This window comes from Furipterus horrens, unplaced genomic scaffold, assembly GCF_987537825.1.
Source record: "Furipterus horrens unplaced genomic scaffold, mFurHor1.1.pri manual_scaffold_1, whole genome shotgun sequence".
Classification (NCBI taxonomy): domain Eukaryota; kingdom Metazoa; phylum Chordata; class Mammalia; order Chiroptera; family Furipteridae; genus Furipterus; species Furipterus horrens.
Genome location: NW_028327171.1, coordinates 7,397,061 through 7,414,625, shown reverse-complemented (window position 1 = coordinate 7,414,625; position 17,565 = coordinate 7,397,061). Strand labels below are relative to the sequence as shown.

At 50.3% G+C, this 17,565-nt stretch overlaps 1 protein-coding gene across 1 annotated transcript in view; it reads right to left on the bottom strand.

The window, feature by feature from the left end:
- BACE2 (beta-secretase 2) overlaps nucleotides 1–17,565 on the bottom strand; it is a 69,423-nt gene that overhangs the window by 17,549 nt on the left and 34,309 nt on the right. Inside the window, exons 3-8 of the mRNA XM_090271826.1 lie at nucleotides 16,721–16,937; nucleotides 13,333–13,461; nucleotides 12,163–12,297; nucleotides 10,680–10,781; nucleotides 6,654–6,803; nucleotides 875–1,043 (exon numbers count right to left, since the gene is read on the bottom strand). Coding sequence (XP_090127952.1) covers nucleotides 875–1,043; nucleotides 6,654–6,803; nucleotides 10,680–10,781; nucleotides 12,163–12,297; nucleotides 13,333–13,461; nucleotides 16,721–16,937 — 902 coding nt within the window. The remainder of the gene's footprint in view (nucleotides 1–874; nucleotides 1,044–6,653; nucleotides 6,804–10,679; nucleotides 10,782–12,162; nucleotides 12,298–13,332; nucleotides 13,462–16,720; nucleotides 16,938–17,565) is intronic.

The window sequence follows — 17,565 nt, the reverse complement described above, 5'->3', positions numbered from 1 at the left end:
AGGAGCACACCTTAGGATTTCATTCCGCTCCCAACCTTGACTGGGGCCCCAGACATTTCCAGTCCTCTGACACCCTCTTGGGGACGCGGTGGCCCCCCGACACCTCCTGGTGCACATACTTTCTCCACACATCTCCCGCATTCTGTCTATGCCTTGCCTTTTCCTTGCTAGCTTGAGTGTTAGTCACAAGTACCCGATCCTCCCACCAAACCGTGGGCAGTGGGGACACTCCATTCCAAGCTGACTGTCAAGTCTGAAGACAGTTTCAAGTTTAAGGAGTTTACCTATCATATCCACTTGACTGTGCTCTTCTGGTTTCTCTGAAGACCTGGCCAAGCCTCAAGCCAGGCTTCGCAGAGTAATGTGGCTCTGTCACCCTTGTGCCATGTCATTAAAGGAATTCTATCAAAAGGCCCCTTGGTCTCCTTTTGAGAACTAGCAATGATAGGCGTTTACTTCTTACTTCAGAGGGTGTCTTTGAACGGAAAAACATACACAGCTTACCTATGAATTTTCTTCTTCACTCTTCCACTGCTGCTGTCAAACATGGTCCCTTCCTCCCCCAGGCCCTTGAGAGTATTTTTTATTTCTGGGACGAGGTGCTATTGCGGGAGTAACCTGAGAGGGAACAGTAATGCCAATGCCTACTGAGCATTTCCCACGTGTGAGTCCTGTGCTGCAAGTCATACACGCGGGACCTTGCTTTTTCCTCTTAGCAACGCACAGTGCATTCTATCAACATGACTTCGATCATGGATCACGGGCATGAGTGAATCAATTCAATGCAACCGACTGATCAAGAAGGGCTTGTACGTGAGTGAGCTGACACTAGCACGCTGGCTCGGTCTCCCTGTCTGACGCAAGCATCGCTTACCTGCACAGGGGCTTTCTGCAAAGCCCACCCTCTTCCGAGCTCGGTCGAAGACCACGTAGAAGCCCTCCATCACGGTAGCCCCGATCACCAACGCGTTCGCGGAAGGCGAAATGCCGAATCGGTAGCACTCGTAGTTCAGGCCAGCCCCCATCATGGGCTGGATGTAAAGCTGGTTGTTTAGAAGGAAAGAGGAAACAAGCAAGAAAAAGCACAAGTCAGGCGACATCACACAGCTGTCATGGTCACAGCACGTTCAGGACCCTCCGAGGTGCTATGGAGCGCTATAGAGAAAGAAGAAGACACCAGCCCTGCCATCCAGGAGTTTGGATCATAAGCATGGTGATAAACATTACTGAAAGTGATAGCAACATGTAGGCCACCTGTAATACATATGGGTACAACCATAAGATTTTCATCTGTCTATCCATCTAGCCATCCATCCATCCATCCATCAGCACTTCATGGGGCCAAGATACTGTTCCTTGGTACCAGCAACACAAGGATGAATAACACATGGTTCCTGTCCTGGTAAAGTTTCCTGTCCCAGTAAAGTTTCCCATCTATGGGGGAGGCAGGAAAGTAAATTTCAAAGGGTCCCTTCTACTGATAATGTTGACCTGCTAACTCTCTTCTTGTCAAAACTCTGTTTACATTTGGTCTCTAAGGGAGGGTCCTCTCTTCTTCCTCCTGACTCACTGGCTGCTCCCTCTCAGGCATCTCTACTGGGTGTGCTTAGCCTTCCTCACCCGTCAGCATTCCAGCGCTCCAGAGCTCTGGCTTTCTCTCCATCTTCCCTCCCAGGTGACTCATGCCACCCACGGCCCTCAGGACATCCCCTGCGCTCTGTGCTGAGACTCCCAGACCCTTATGTCCAGCCCAGGTCTCTGCTGCCATTGCCACATTCTTCTGTCCACCTGCCCACTCATCACCCAGTTGGCATCTCAAGTGCAACCTTTCAAAAAGCTGAGCTTTGGATGTTGCCCCCATGTGCTCTTCTCTCAAGGCCCTCTGCCTCAGTACACCCCCCGGTCCAGCGCATCACCGCCCTTCTCTCAGGATCTACTACAAAGGTTCCTAACGGGCCCCAGGATGCCATCTTTCCAAAGCGATGGTGCCATCCTCTATCCAAGAGGCAGCATAACACACGTCAGACGACTTCCTCAGCACCCAGCATGAGAAGGAGAAGCTGACGTGGTCATCGTCAGACAGGAAGTTCTGACAGGTGTGAAAACCACGCCCTGCAAGGCTGTGCAGGGTTAAATAAACCCCAGACGGGACCCTACAGGTCCCCTGGAGGCAGAGTCTCTGGGGACTGGAGTCAAAACTTAAAACAATCAGTGAGCGAATCAACATCCTATCAGTAGCAGCAATCCCTCTGTTATTTATTTAGTAAAGACTTTATTTATTTATTTTTAGAGAGGGGGAAGGAAGGGAGGAGGAGAGGGAGAGAAACATCACTGTGTAGTTGCCTCTCACGCACCCCTAACTGGGGACCTGGCCCAGAACCCAGGCACGTGCCCTGATTGGGAATCGAACCAGCGACCCTTTGGTTTGCAGGCTGACGCTCAGTCCACTGAGCCACACCAGCCAGGGCTATCCTTCTGTTTTTTAATGGCAAAGTATTAACATATAAGCAATTAAGAGAATAGAGTGGCTTAGTATGACACAATGCCAAATATTTGGGAAAAAAAAAGCAATCAAGTACATAATAAGTGAGAAGGACTTTGCCGTAAAGGACGAGAGCACAGAAAAACTTGGAGGCACAAGCTGACGCTCACAGAGAGGCGGCCTCGGGCCCTATGGCTGGTAGGACGGCGAGAGGCAGGGATTTTGGAGACCAGTGGGGTGGGGTAGGTGTGGAGGGGGGCTGCCTTTCGATGACCCAGGACAAGAGGCTAACTGGGTGGTGCGCAGATCGTGAGGGCTGGTGAGCACAAGAATAGAATTTAAAATCTGAACACAAAAGGAAACCAGACGCTGTGCTGGAGAAAACGTCTGTGCTAAAACTGACACCCGAGGAAGGTTCATGCGGCTGCACTCCATGTGCAGGGAAGGTGGGAGGGAGCAGAGTCTCACGGCAGGGAAAGGAGCAAGGGCGCCGTGGTGGCCGTTCCCGGAGTCACCAGCTGCTAGACATCCGGCAGCTGCCGTGTCCAGGGAACGGTTCCAGCAGTCAGAACCCTGCGCTGACGAGCTCATCCATCCTTAAATCCTTCTTCCAGGCAAAGCATCTTTCTTTCTATCCCTCCCTGTATGTTTGGCATCTAGGCACCTAGCAAATGCCAGGCATAGAGGGAGCCTCAATAAGTGCGTGTAAAATGAATGAGTGAGCCAAGCTTTGATCAGTATGAAATGAAATATACAACTTCTCATGGGGATCAACTTAAATTAAAGGTAGGGCGGTACAGTTAGCTGCCACAGACACACACACACACACACACACACAAACACAGCCCCCACAGAAACACACACACACAGAAACAGACACACACACACACCACAGAAACACACACACACACACACACACACACACACACACACCCTACCTTTGCATGAACTAATTCCATAATGAAACCCAAGCAATTATCAAGTATGATGCAACCGATGATATAGATGCCGACAGAATTTGTGCTTTTTACTCTGTCCTTTTTGTGTGTCTCAGTTGACTTCCATAAAAAACTCCAGACTGTAAATTTGTAACATGTTAGGAAAGCTTCAGTATTTCTGAATCTCAGAATAAACCGTCTGCCTTAAATTAAAATCAGCAAAAATAGATGAACCGGTGGTGTTTAGACTGAAACTATTTGCATGCATAGGATTATGTGATAAAAAAAAAAAATCAGAATGTGTCTGTGAGCTGGGGATTGATTTTTTTAACAGGCCAAAGCAGATTCGGCTCATGTATGTTTGGAAAGTGGTGTCGGTGACAGACCAGGTCTAAGGTAACGGGTTGCCTTTGCTACGACTCTTGTCTGCCCTCACAGTCAGTTTGCCCCGCTATTACTGCTGGTCGCTGCAAGGTCCCAGTTAGGGGCCCCAGTCTAACACTTTGCTGACAAGGAGCCCTATGATTGCCCTAAATGTTAGGGGAGGGGTCAGGTCTGCAGAGCCAAGGTTTTAGATGACCCCAGTGCTGTCCTTGAGGGGTGTGTCACCAGCAGAGGGAGCGTGTGAGGTTCTCGTCATGTGATTGCTCATAACTGCCCGTCTGTGTCCTTCCTGACAAGGCGATGGACGGCAAATGTGGTGACGTTGAATAAAAAAGAAAATAAAAAATAAATGACAGCGGGGAAAGTTGATTTTTAAACATCAAAAATGTGAACATATCAAAGTCAACCAAAAAAACACAAAAAACAAAAAAAACCCACAGTCTCGTAAGTCCCAATAAGACTGAATTCTGACGCAGAGCTATGCAAATGGAATGCAATCCTCCTGAGCCCTCCTGCCTATATTCCATCCTCACCCAGTGTCGGGTCCTAAAAGCAGTGACAGTCTCCAGCGAACCTCCTGTTTTGATGGCTATTATCTGTCCTGGATGTAATAGATTTACCCCTGAATGCCTGCTTTTTTCTCCTGCTTCTTAGGAGTCCCTGACTCTGCCAGCCACCCACATGCCGTTTATTCGCCAGGACACGTCCACCTTCGTCCTCAAGCTAGGTTTCAGCTTTAGTTACACACCACATGGGTGAAATAATGTCCACATTTGCAAGTGTTGCTGGTTCGATTCCCAGTCAGGGCACAGGACTAGGTTGCATGTCAGGTCCCCAGTTGGGGGCGCGAGTGAGAGGCAACCACACGGTGATGTTTCTCTCCCTCTCTTTCTCCTTTCCCCTCTCTATAAAAATAAAATAAAATAAATAAAATAAACAAACAAACAAATAAATAAATAATAATAAAAAAAATAATGTCCATATTTGGCTGGCTGGCAGACCAAACGGTAATCATAAAGAGTGCATTATTGTAAAGACGCTGAGAACATGTCACTCGAACGTCACTCTTTGCAGTGCCGCCTTCCGAAAATGTCATTGGCAAGTATTGTATTATCATTTCTCCTGTAGCGTTAAAGAGGCAGACACCGAGAGAGCGCAGTGATTTGCGTAAAGTTACAGAATGCGTCGAGCCTCTCTCTTTCAGTTATGTGTCCTCTGCAGTATTTTAGTCTCTTCCCCAACATGTTCCCATTTCAGGAATGCACCCCCTCTCCCCAATACACAGGGGAAAATGGAGAAAAGGCAGTATCATCAGTTATTTATTTCTTCTGAAATTATTCCTCCTTTCCCCCCACTCCCACTCCTTTATCCCAGATTCTCCGGATGACAGCAAAGACACATAGGCTCATCCATTTAACCAACAGTTATTGGGTCCTGCCCTCTACTGCATGGCGGTGTTAGAGATGGTCTTTAAAACTCATGGTTCTCATCTTTAAGTAAATAATTTAATCGAGAAAAAAATATAAGTGTGTGTGTGTGTGTGTGTTGTCCGAAAACAGAAGTCAAAGGAAAAAGATAAGAGCATAAAATATACCCTGAAGATATGACCCTAGGCCAGAGGAGTCGACTAGAAAATGCGTATTATGAGTTTGAAGGTCAAGTTCACAAATGGGTTATTCTGCTCCGCAGAGGTCCAACAAAGGAAGGGTTGTTTGAGTCGGGTCTGAGAGGACGGGGAGAATTTAGATACACGGCTGGAGTGGGGACCAGAGGGCATTTCAGGCCATGGGTGGCGAGTGTGGGGGGGTGGAGGGGGGTGACGGAAGCAGAAGTTAGGAGACGGAGGTGTGGAGGATCAAGGGTGTGGCAGGCAATAGGCTGGAGGGCAAGGAAGGGTCCGGCGTGGGGGTCATTGAAAGCCACACTAGGGAAGGAGACTGTCAGGGTGGAACGCTGTGGTTTAGGAAGATTAGTTTCAACGCACAAACAGAGTGGTGACATGGGACGCCTGAGGGCACTCTGGAGGATCCTGAAGTGGTGGAGGGGGACGTGAGTGACATGAGTGACATGAGTGACAAGAGCTACAGGAAAGAGAGGATGAGGAAGAGATGGGAACATGACTAAGGAACCCAGAGGCCAGTCTATTTAGTTAGATGCTTGGGATGAAGAAGGAATCAATGATTTAGTGATACTGAAAAAATTGCTTTCATCTCTGAGAATCCACTTTTATTCTTTATTGATAAACAAATAGGAAAAACCTATATATTGGTGTTGTGGCAGTTGTTGCAAAAATGTCCTCAATTCTTCAACTTTCCTTGTAGCCACACCCTTGTGATGTAAGTTGGCAGCTCCTTCCATAGAGGAGCTGGCTTCTACTTCCCCACCCGGGAATCTGGGCTGGCCTTGGCCTTGTGTGGGCAGCACTGTGCAAGAGATGGTGGCTAGTTCTGGGCCTACATTCAGAAGCCCCCGAGCCCCTCCTCTCCCAGAACCCGGTCCCCGCCACGTGAGTCAGCTGCTGGATGGCTAGACAACAGCCCCATCACTCCATTGACTTAGCCACCGGATACGCGAGGGTCAGACCATCCTAGATCAAGGCCGACCTAGACCCAGCCAACCACAGGGGAGCAAGCCCGCGAAGTCAGCCAACCTGCCCAGGGTCATGAGCAGGAATTGACACTCACTGATTGCAGCTGCTGCTTCTCGTGGCTGGTTGTTCTTCAGCGCTATTATATAGCTCATCATCGGTACGAGCGCAGACGTGACAGCTACATATACCCATCATGCACGAAGCGCTCTACTTTTGTGTGTTACCCATTAGAGAGAAAAGCACAAGGCCAAGCTCATACCTGAGGCAGGATAGTGATGCGGAAGGATTGGCTGGAGTTCTCAGCTCTCAGGTAGATGGAGATTTTAGGAAAGTAAGACCAAGGTGTTTCAGAATTCGTCCAGCACGCCAGTTGGGTTCCGGTCCAGAAACCATCAGAGAATTTTGGAATCTAGACAAAACATGATCACGGGAGAAACAACAACTCGTCTAGCACGTCCACAGGAAACAGCTCCCGCCTCTGCTTGTCACCCGGCCAGATGCCCACAGGCACAAACAATGTTTAATTTGGACAGTGGGGCGGAGACATCAGTCCTCTGGGAGAGGAGCGGTGATGACAAAGTAGCGATGATTAGAGTTACTGAGGCACGGGGAGCACTCACTAGCATTAGGCACCATCACGAGCGCTTTGCAGTCATAATGACTTTAATCCTCTAACACCACCATTGGTGTGGTAACATTAGCCGCTACTTTACAGATGAGGGAACCAAAGCACAGGGAGGAGAAGTGACTTGCCTAAGGGAACACAGTAGTTGGCAATGACCCTTTCAAAGAGAGATGAGATCCTAAATGTGGCCCCCAAGGACCTGTCTGGCATCACCTCTCCTTTGAATTTCCTGCACCCAACAAGCTTCCTCCTGGGGCAGAGCCCTCTGTGGGCTCTCCACTCTTCTGGAACATCATTTTCTTCCTCCAGGTCACAGCTCAGATGATGCCTTGTCCAGGAAGCCCTCCCTGACTCCCCCACATAACGCTGGCTTCCCCCCTGGGTGTCCCCTTCCTGTAGCAGTCACAGTTTGACATTTACTGTGATTGGTTAACTTCTGTTTCCTGCACTAGGATCTGAGTCCTCTGAGGACAGAGGCCTGCTGTTGGCACCCCTCTGTGGTCCTAACACACCCAGCCCACCGGAGGGACTCGGGAAAGATTTGTGGGGAATATGAATGGGCGGGAGCACAGACCATCCACCTGTGCCTCTCATCAGGGGACTGGAAGGACGACGGCAGCCACGGACGTCCACTAGTTGCTGAATCTGTAGGCTAATTACACGTTCCAGCCGCGCCATCTCGCTGGGACCAGGGAAGGCGCCGGGGCAGGCCTGCCCTGTGCGTGCCGGCTCCCCGAGGGAGGACTGGGTGGGAGGCCTTCTTCTAACACGTGTGCCTCCTCCAGCACGGAGCCCCACTCGGATGACATGGATGGTGGCCATGGAGGCTGGCGCCGAGGACAGGGAGGGGCGGGAGATAGGCCCGGGGAGAAAACCAGGGCTCCATTGTGCTTTTAGCAGAACTCATTTATCAGAGATCTGAGCTCTGCGGTGCGCTGGCTGTAGTGAAGGCCTCCGAGTGGGGTGTATGTAGGCCACTTGTTCTCTGAGTCCAAGCTCCAGGGGCGGGGCCGGGGCGGGACGGCTGGGTTCTGGAGCCACGGACGGGAGGGTGGAAACGGTGGTGTGGCTGTGGGTGGGGCCGCCTAGGACCCACCCAGGAAGACGGGCCAGCCACGGAGACCCCAGGAAGACGGGCCCAGGGATGGGAACAGGGCCGGGAGGAGGCTGTGAGGGTAGCGGAGGCAGGTAAGCGAGGACCCTGCGATCAAGCAGGGCGAGAACTGAGGACACTGTGGTGTCACTGGGTGAATGCAGGGTGTCGGGTGCTTCAAAATCACACACACAGGCCCGGCCCTGCTTCCCTTCCGGTCGACAAAGGGAGACAATACCCTGTGGTCTCTTCATCCCTTGAAGGCTGTCCCTCTGGACTGTTTGTGAGTGAGCTGCATTTTCTAATGCTGGCATTAATATAGTTTCTCCTTTAATATAAGTTATGTCAGTTTGAAATGTACATCCTAGGGACGAACATCTCGCCAGATGGGTTGGGAAGGGGTAGGGCAGTCATTTTGCTGGGAAGGGTGGCCGGGCCTGCACCCAGAGACCCAATGTCAACACTAGAGAAGGCTCAACCACAGGTGCAGAATGAGGCTCAGAGAGGCCAAGTGACTGGCCTGAGAGGCAGGACCATGGGCCTCCAAAGGAGTCTGGAAAGCCTGCAGGGGCTAAGCCACGTGGGGGACAGTTTGGACCTCAGGTCACAGAGCTTTAATGTCAGAAGTCCTCTAAGAGCAGGGGTGACCCTGCATCTGCGCTTTAGAGCTGGAAGCCCACAGCCTGAGCCTCACGGGCACCGCATCTGGGCAGGAACGGAGCCCAGGTCTCCCGGACCACAAAACCCTCACAGAGTTCATTTCAGAATACAGACCTGCAAACCGTTCATTTCGAAAATCCCTTCTTCACCGTCCAGGCCAGGACCCAGAACCCAACATGTGGACTATCTTTCCTCTCTGAAGCCACCCCTTGCCTTCATCACCAGAAAGAAGATCCAAGCCGAGAGTGGCTTTGATGAACCCAGCAGACAGAAAGAACAAATGCTTCTTTTGTCCAGATGAAAAGAGACCGAGACACCACTCACCCTTGTTAAGCTGTCCTTGCCCAACCCAAATGGCCTTCCCTGACGCAGACACCAAAATCACGGGACCCTTTCCGACAAGGCAGACACTCGTGGTTTCCTTACAAAGCCAGTTGCTGCTGCGCTCACGCTGCTTTGGCCTCGGGAAAGCCAGCGCCTGTCGGCCGCAGCCCCCGCGTCCTCACACCCCCCAAGAAGGGCTCCGCAAGCTTGTCAGAGTCACGCCCCGATGCTTCGCGCCTTCCCTTGGCCCAGTGGGAAAGCGTTTACAGCCATTTCTACCATGGAGGAAAATCAGCAGATCGCTCTGTGTTTCCAGCACGGTCTGATGTGCAGCGAGCCTTCTAAACTGAAGGCTCTAACCACGTCAAAGCCATTTTTTTGGTCCTGATTCAGCAGATAGTAAACGGCTCTGGGCTGCTGCTTTGAAGACCCTTTATTTCCAAAAGGGCCTCGGTGTTCTCCCCTGACTATTTCCCTCTGCCTTCTTGTTTGTCTGTGGCTCCTCCCACGGCAGATTTAGACTCTTGACGTTTTGGTTGAGGACAAACACAAGCCGCTCTGCCATCCCAGGTTCCCACCATCACCTGTAATGAAGTGAGTGCTCTACGTTTTCCTACCAATTCTTCTTTGAATTCGGCCATCCCAATGGAATAGGGAGATAATCAGCCCAAGTCAGTTCAGGAAACACTCCTTTTTGGTGACTTTTCAAGGGTGGCCTCGTGTGGACAGATGCTTATAAAATCACCCAAGAAGCCGTGAGAAATATTTATCTTGCATTCAGAAAGTAGCAGCCCCGGGGTTTGGCTGTCAGATAGAAGCTTCTCTCTCCCGAGCATGTGCTGGGCCAGGCACGTGACCCCAAAACTCAGAACAACCGTGCGGAGAACGTGAAGGCTCTCTGAGGGCACGAGACCCTCCTCCAGGCCCTCTGCTAATACGTGCCAGACACTAGGCTAAATGCAATTCCATCTGACCCCCAAAGCTGGGTTCTTTCCAATCACTGCAGTTTGGTTCCCGCTGATGCCCTGAACTGGAAAGCTGGGGTCACACTGGGAATATCATCAGCCAGTCCCCAGAAGGCATACTGTCCTTGACCATGATTTCATTGGATTACTGAGCATGACCATACAATAATTATTCTGTTGGCCAACTGGTCCTTGTTTTCTGTGAATCACATTCTTTCACAGAATAATTAAAATCCCCACACAACCTGAATAAAGGCCCAAAAGGAGTATGATTTTTGGTTTATTTCTTTAGCTTTAAAGGCTACAAACCTTCCTGGCATACTATTTACTTTAATGTGGTAGGTTACCAAGTGTTTACTTTCTTAAATTAAAAAAAAAAAAAAGTATTGCACCAACTACACTATTATTCGATCCAAGTCCTCCCAGGTTAAAACAAAAGAATTACTTGTTGGTTAACATCAAAGAATAAGACTGTGAACTTAATGAGTAATAGTTAAAAGGCGAACAAGCAACCCTTTAACATCCTCAGATGGAGACAACTAAAGTATATGGGACACTGCCCAGCACATGGTCATGGTCAGGTGCTCCCCAAGATTCCTCAGCATCCCGAGAACTCACCAGGGACGTGCGGGCCACGGCTTCAACCACCGCATCGAACACCTTCTGGGGCAGGCGCAGCAGGGTGGTGCCGCTATCCACAATGGCCTTGTCTGCATTATACTAGACGAGGGGAGGGAGGGGGGAAGGCACGTGAGTGGCATGGTACTCCGCATCCACCCACGGCTCCAGCCCATCACTGTGCACCTGCTGCCCACCAATTCAGGCAGCCATGGGACCTCCTCGGGGGCTTCGATTAATCTTCTCTTCTGAGAACTTGGAAACCAAGGATCTTTTAGCCCAACGTTCTTACTTCACAGATAAAGAAACTGAGGCCAGAAAAGGGGAGTGATGTGACCCAAAGCGACAGCCCTCCTAATGCAGAGCTTGTCCCTTCTGCAGAGGGGCCCAAATGCCCCTGTCAAAGCAAGACTGCCACTGGCAAAGAGGGAAGACCCACTTGTCTTTGGAGGTTACAAGGACACATCGATGCCATTTACACAGATCATACAGAGTCAACTCTATAATGCTGCCAATGGAAAAGGAGAATCAGAACCACATTCAGTAAGAGAATCACTCTCTCTCACACACACACACACACACACACACACACACTGTGTATTTTATTTTAGGCCCTTTGAGTCTACCACTGGATTCCTTAATGGCAATTAAGTGCCTCTTGACAATGAACTCAGATCTGTGGACTTGGCACTATCAGTGGAATGGACCATCATTTAGTGGGTTTTCATGGGTTTCTCAGAGGCACCTGTGTACACAGGCCTTTAGGGTGGACTGAGAGGACACATATGAAAGGCAAGGATGAAAAGGATGGAGGGACAAGGTAGGAATGCAATGAAATGCTGGTGGGTTGCATAAGCCCTTCTGAAGATGCTGCAGCAGATGGAGACTCCCTCAAGACATCATAATCGTAATGGCATAGGTGCCACAAATAAGCCACACTGCAGGGCGAGGATGTGAACAGGTTCAAGAGGTCTGGGCTCACAGGGCGGCACTCCTGCCTCCTTTCCGCACAGCACCGTACATATCCCGGGAGCAGAACTTTTCTTCGAGTGAGAATTATATCCTGTCGTGGGGGGTAGCTCTGAATGAACGCTAAAGCTCATGATTTATTTTTGGTTTCACTTGGCTTATTTTTAGTCCCCCTCGGTCCCCTCACACTGATAAAAACTTGTATAAAACATCCTCTTCAACAGAGTTCAGGGACCATCAGGTCAGGATGAACGGCAAAAAGTATAGCTAATTTTTCCCTATTAGGCCAAGTGGTGGCAAAAAACCTGTTTGTTTTTTGTTTTTTGTTTTTAGAGAGGGGTCGTTGATTTAAACTTGTCATACAAAAAGACCCTATAACTTTTAACGTCATGAATCTTTGATTTATCCTGTAATGTAGTGTACCTTCTGATTTCTATTCAGGTCCCAGCTGTAATATTTAGGCAACTCAGGCACATACAGACAGGCAGTCACAGGGGGCTCTCAGGGTAGATACCTCTCTGCAGTCCAGATTAAGGCTCTGGCCTCCGATTTCCAATTTCAGAATTTCTATTTGATAATACCACTCCTCCTTAACCGGGGTATACCAGATGTCTCCTTTGTACAAACTTGGTTCGATTCCACCCAGGACCTGGGGAGGAAGAGAGTCGCAGGGATAAAAGAAAAAAAAATGCACAGGCAACACCACGTTACACAAAGCAGCGGGCACCTGTAAGGCGAGCCTTCGCTGGAATCAGTACTGATGTTGCAAACCAAATATAGATGCTTGGAAATTAAACAGGGAATGTTTTGGGTCATGTATCCAAAGGTGAGACAGGATTCTGCCCCGGTCTCATCAAGATGCTTTGGTGGTTTGGCTGCTCTAAAGAGAGCTTTACAACATGGAGATTTTGCCCCCACGGAAATGCAGTACAACAGCGAAGCGCCCAGAATGACAGTCATTTAGTTCCTCAGAAGACAGAGGAGGACCTCTGACCCCACACGTCTGCACGGAAAGCAGAGCAAAGCGGAGCTTTTGGAACCCAAACTTCAGTTTGCAAAGCTGTGGAACCTTCCCCCACAAGTCCTCGGCTGCCCTCTCCCGTGAAAAGGGGGGTGAACAGGTGTCGGGAGCAGGGCTACTGTTAGCAATGAAAGAGGCTGAGCCTGCTTCTCATAGTAGGAGAGCAAAGGTCTGGGCTGCACCCACCCTGAGGGAGACCCCCTCTCCTGCATTCTCCTGTCACCTCCTACTTGAGATGTCTGGGTGCAGGTTCCATTAAGGGGGCTCTCTAGGCTGATGGCCTTGACTGATGCTGTTTCATTAACAAACACTTTTGCTGTGTGTGTGTTTATTGAGAGAGACAGAAAGTATAGACAGGTGCCTCTGTCTCCCCAAACTTCTGAAATCACAGGTATTTCCCATTGCTTCCCCTCCCCAGAGGAAGGCCCACCTGCTACACACCCCACTGTTGCTCTCTTACCCCTCCCCCATTCACCCAAAACAGTTACCTTTCAAAGGACATTTTTTAAAAGCTTTAATTGAATTTGGGGGAAGCAATGAGAATCATCTTTTGCATGGCAGGATGGTTAGAAAAGGTGAACTATTTCAGAAGTGTCTTTAAACAGAAAAAAGAGCCCCAACGATGTATGAGTTTTTGGCCCTTTAAGATGAAAAGATACCCACAAGACTACCTCCGTTGGTACCGGTTTCGGCTACCGGCCATCCCGCCCCGCACATCTGCATGGAGAAGATGTTGGGGATTTTTGCTTGTGTGACGAGGGAATCAAAGAATGTCTCCAGGGAACTTGACGGCTGTAGGAGGATGAAAAGGGACAATGTTTCATGACTCACAGTCTACATGGGGGATGACCCAGGGCAGACACCATGTTATATTTATATTTGCTTTTTTCATGGCTCAGCCATGAAGCTCATGATTAAGCACCTTCAACCATCATTCAGAACCTCCAACAGAACTTCCTCCCTCTTGCTTGGTATTTTTCCTTTGGGTATGGCTGTGTCGTAAGAAAAAGAGCTCTTCCAGAAGCTCTCAGGATGCTGTCACATTTATGGCCGTGACGGCCTCGGGAGGCAGGCGTGAGAAGATGTGGAAGTGGGTTCCTGAGGTAGGTAGTGAATTCTAATTATAGATGTTTGGGAGTCAGGAGAGAGCGGGGTCTTCCTGGAGCTGGACTCTGTAATCACCTCTTTCAGACACCACGGAAGTAAGAGGCGCCTGACCCAAGGGACAGACCCCAGACCGTGGCACACAGCACAGCTGGGCCAGCTGTCTGCTGAACTCTGGTGAGCAGGGAGTCGCAGAAAAGGAACAATGCTATATGCTCCTCACGTTGAAATGCTGCATCGTTCCCCATGGCTGTATTTCACTCCGTGCCTTCCTTACATGGAGCTCTACATTCGGAGGATGCCCCCCATTTCTCCAGGACTCAAAAGAAAGAGGAATGGTCTACGGACAGTTCTGAGTTCGGGGTGGACCACGGGTGCTGGTGGCCATAAGGGAAGGCCATTGACTTGCATTTAGCGTTCAGCTTTGGCAACTGGGAGAGGTGAGTTAGTCACCATGAGTGTTGCTATTCTGGGAGAAAACCTAATTGTAGTAGCAGAGATGTTATAGGCTCATTCTAACTACCTGTGGGAACGGAAGGCGTGATCATGCTCTCTGGCATCATAAAATATCTATAACTCTGGAGGGAGGAAGAAGAGAGCCCCCTTAGCACATATAAATGCTCCCATTTGTTGAGTTCATTTGTACAGTTTCCCACTCAGCTCCCGTGGATCTGGAAGAATTTGGTACAATCTCTCTGCGTCATCTTGGTCACAGCCCTTTGAGATTGGGTCAGTGAGTGGGACAAAGGTGTCTCTCGAAATGGGCTGTGCTGGGTGCTGACCCACTCTGGCGTTCTTCGTTTGTCCATCTTCCCTAGAGGCAGCAGGATGAACACCGCCCGGAATTGAATCCCGGCAAGGCCACCTGCTAACCCCGTGACTTGCCCCTTCGTTTTCTTTTCTGTAAAATGGGGATCATTAGAGGCTCCTAGAGCTGTTCTGGGGCTTAAATGGGTCGGCGTCACATAAAGGGCTTGGCAGAGTGCCTGGCACACAGCGAGAGGTCTGTTATTATTCTGTCACGTCATCCTTCACTGGGACTGTGCCCAGGGTCCCTGCCCAGGTTTCAAAGCACGCAGTTGCCACAACCAAGAGAAGCCGATTCCGAGGTGTCCGGCTGGACGCAGGCATCTGCAATGGGAGACACCCCGTGTGCGGCTCTGACACACATCCTTGGTGGGAAGCACTTGGGAACGACCGGGGACCTCCACACACTATGGCCACCACTGCCTGCTCAGTCAGCCTACTTCAGAAACGCTGTCGGGCCACCAACCCAGACTGCCCTGCCTGTCCTGTTGCCAGCCCTGCTTCCTACAACTCTTCCACTGTCTGCCCAGCTCCTAGAATGTGGAGCCGCTTGTTGGTAATCTTGGGATTTCACAGATGAAAGGATAGAAGGTCATATGGGGAGTCTGGACAAACCCCTCAAAGCCCCAAGTGGTTTATTCCCAAGGGTAGTTTTACATATTATTAATTCCAGATGCTTTCCTCTAGCATCTTCCAAATAATCAGCATAAAAACAGTCATGGCACATCTTTCATTTTCAAAGTCACATAAAGATGACAGGTTTTGCCCAGCGTCACATTGTTGGTGAAAATGTACTTAGGAATGTAAGTTACTACCAGTTCACGAATCTCACATTAAGTGGGGCCTATGGTATTGAGGAAAGAGGGGGCCCCAGAACCGGTCTGGGCCCCACCGCCCGAGTGAGACGTGACCCAGGGGCTCTGACGGCCCAGGGCAAAGGGGAGACCGCTGACCCTCAGGGTGTACAGCTTGAAAGTGGGGATAACTTGGCCTTGTAAAGTCCGCCTCGTGCAGACGTTATGATGTTCTCCAACACGTGTCTCATGGGCTCTTCTTTCTCTTGGAGAAGCCACAGAGCTGGGGGCCCCCCTGCTCACTGCCCCTCCCCCCAACATTTCTCCTCCCCTAGCCTGTCCTGCCCCATTTGCTAGTGAACTTGAGCTGGAACAAAAGCTCTCATGAGGGGAGAAAACAAGCTTTCCCTCTGGGATCCTCATGGGCTCTGTCGTCACCAGGCTGCTGCTCCTGTGACCAGGCTTCTTTTGTGTTTCCCGCTTGGCTCTGGCTCAACGCCTGACCCTGAGCAACCAGGTGAGGCTCCCCGATGACAGGCGGTGGGGGTGGTGGCCTCCTTCTGCTTTGCTCAGGTGTCCTGCCCAGAGGCGCGCCCGGTGTCCGGCCTGCCTGCCTCCGGCCACCCTTCCCGGTGGAAATTCCCCAGCTTTGGCGACCCAGCCCCCCTCCTCCTCACACAGCATTGCTTCCCTCGGCTCAGCCCATTCAGTTCTCTCTCTCTTCCCGTTCTGTGAAGATTCCAATGCTAACAAAGGCCAGGTTCCAAACTTTCTCCTGGGTGCATTACTACTTCAAGTGGCTGGTGATGCCCAGGGCAGGCTTTGCAGTTGTCCGTGCCCCGGTGGCAGGTGTCCCCTCAGAGGTGGTCTGGTGCCACAGGAGGCAGCACGAGGCTCTCTCAGCCTGCTGGGGCCACTGCCCTCTGCCGATGTCCCAGTGTCCCCGTGGGCTCCATCTTCACACAAATGCACGAACTGACTGAATGTGTTTTCTTTTCATCCTACGCTAATAAAACCTCCTAGACAAAACCACAGTCAAAGTGACTCAGGTTTTCTTAATACAATATTTTCCAACTATTTAAGTAAAATAGATAAAAAGAAAAGACAGACAAGAAAGTAATAGCACCTTGTATCTTGCAGGAAGGGTCAAAGAATTGTGCCGTGTACCTTTAATTTTTAAAATGCATAGAAATTTCATGAACGGTGTGACCAGTGGTCCATTTCAACCCTGTGATTCTAACTGACCATCTCAGACATTCTGGACCCAGGCGCCAGCCCCTCTACTGACGGGATTTCAGAATTTCCTCCAATCACTCCATTTACTGAGATCCCTGGCTTACTCTTACCTTGGCCAGGGCAGCGTAAGCAAGTCCAAGTATCCCATTCCATTTGATCCCAGGCAGAAAGAAATTCTCTGACTCAGAGATAGTGGCGATGTTGACAAGGAAAGAACTATTGAAGCCTTTTGGGATGGTGACAAGGTCCTCTCCCACCATGCCGGTCCAGCTCCCTTGCGTGTACTTCACGGTGACATCAAAGCCCTTGGGACGGTAGGTGCTGGAGCTGGAGGAAGAGGAGAGAGCATCGTGTTCTGCCCGGGTGTCCGGGTCTGAGGACGTGGCCAGTCGGGGCAGCATGGCAGCTGTCCTAAACCCAGAGTCAGCTGGGAGCGATTCTGTTGACAAAGCTACATTTCCCACCAAACGTAATCACTGCTGTTTGGGTGACAGTGTCTTCTGTGCCCGGTGTAAGGAAATACTAGGTGCCCCCATATATAATGCTCCTTTGAGCCCCAGTGACATCCTATAGGTCAAGTGTTTTACTTAACTGTGTTAGCCTGTGAAGGCACCACAGAATTTGGGCACCTGTCTGTCCGGCTGGCTATGCAGGGACCCTGCATCATTGCTTTGTGACACAAGAGAGTGGCTAGCGGCCTAGAACAAGGTGCCACCAGCTTGTGCCAGATGTGGTCGAGGGTTTAGACTCATACAAACACGAGTGTAAGGAACAAAGGTGAAGCCATGCCTGCCAAAGCTGTGGGCCTTCCTCCTGAGGCCCCACGTGAACACTTGTTCTCACGGGTCCCTTCAAAGCTCTCCTCTGGTGCTCCAAAGCTGGTTAGACTCCCAGCAAAGAGCGGGGGATGAAGCAGGTGACGTACTTTGTCACAAATCCCCGAAACACCATCTAC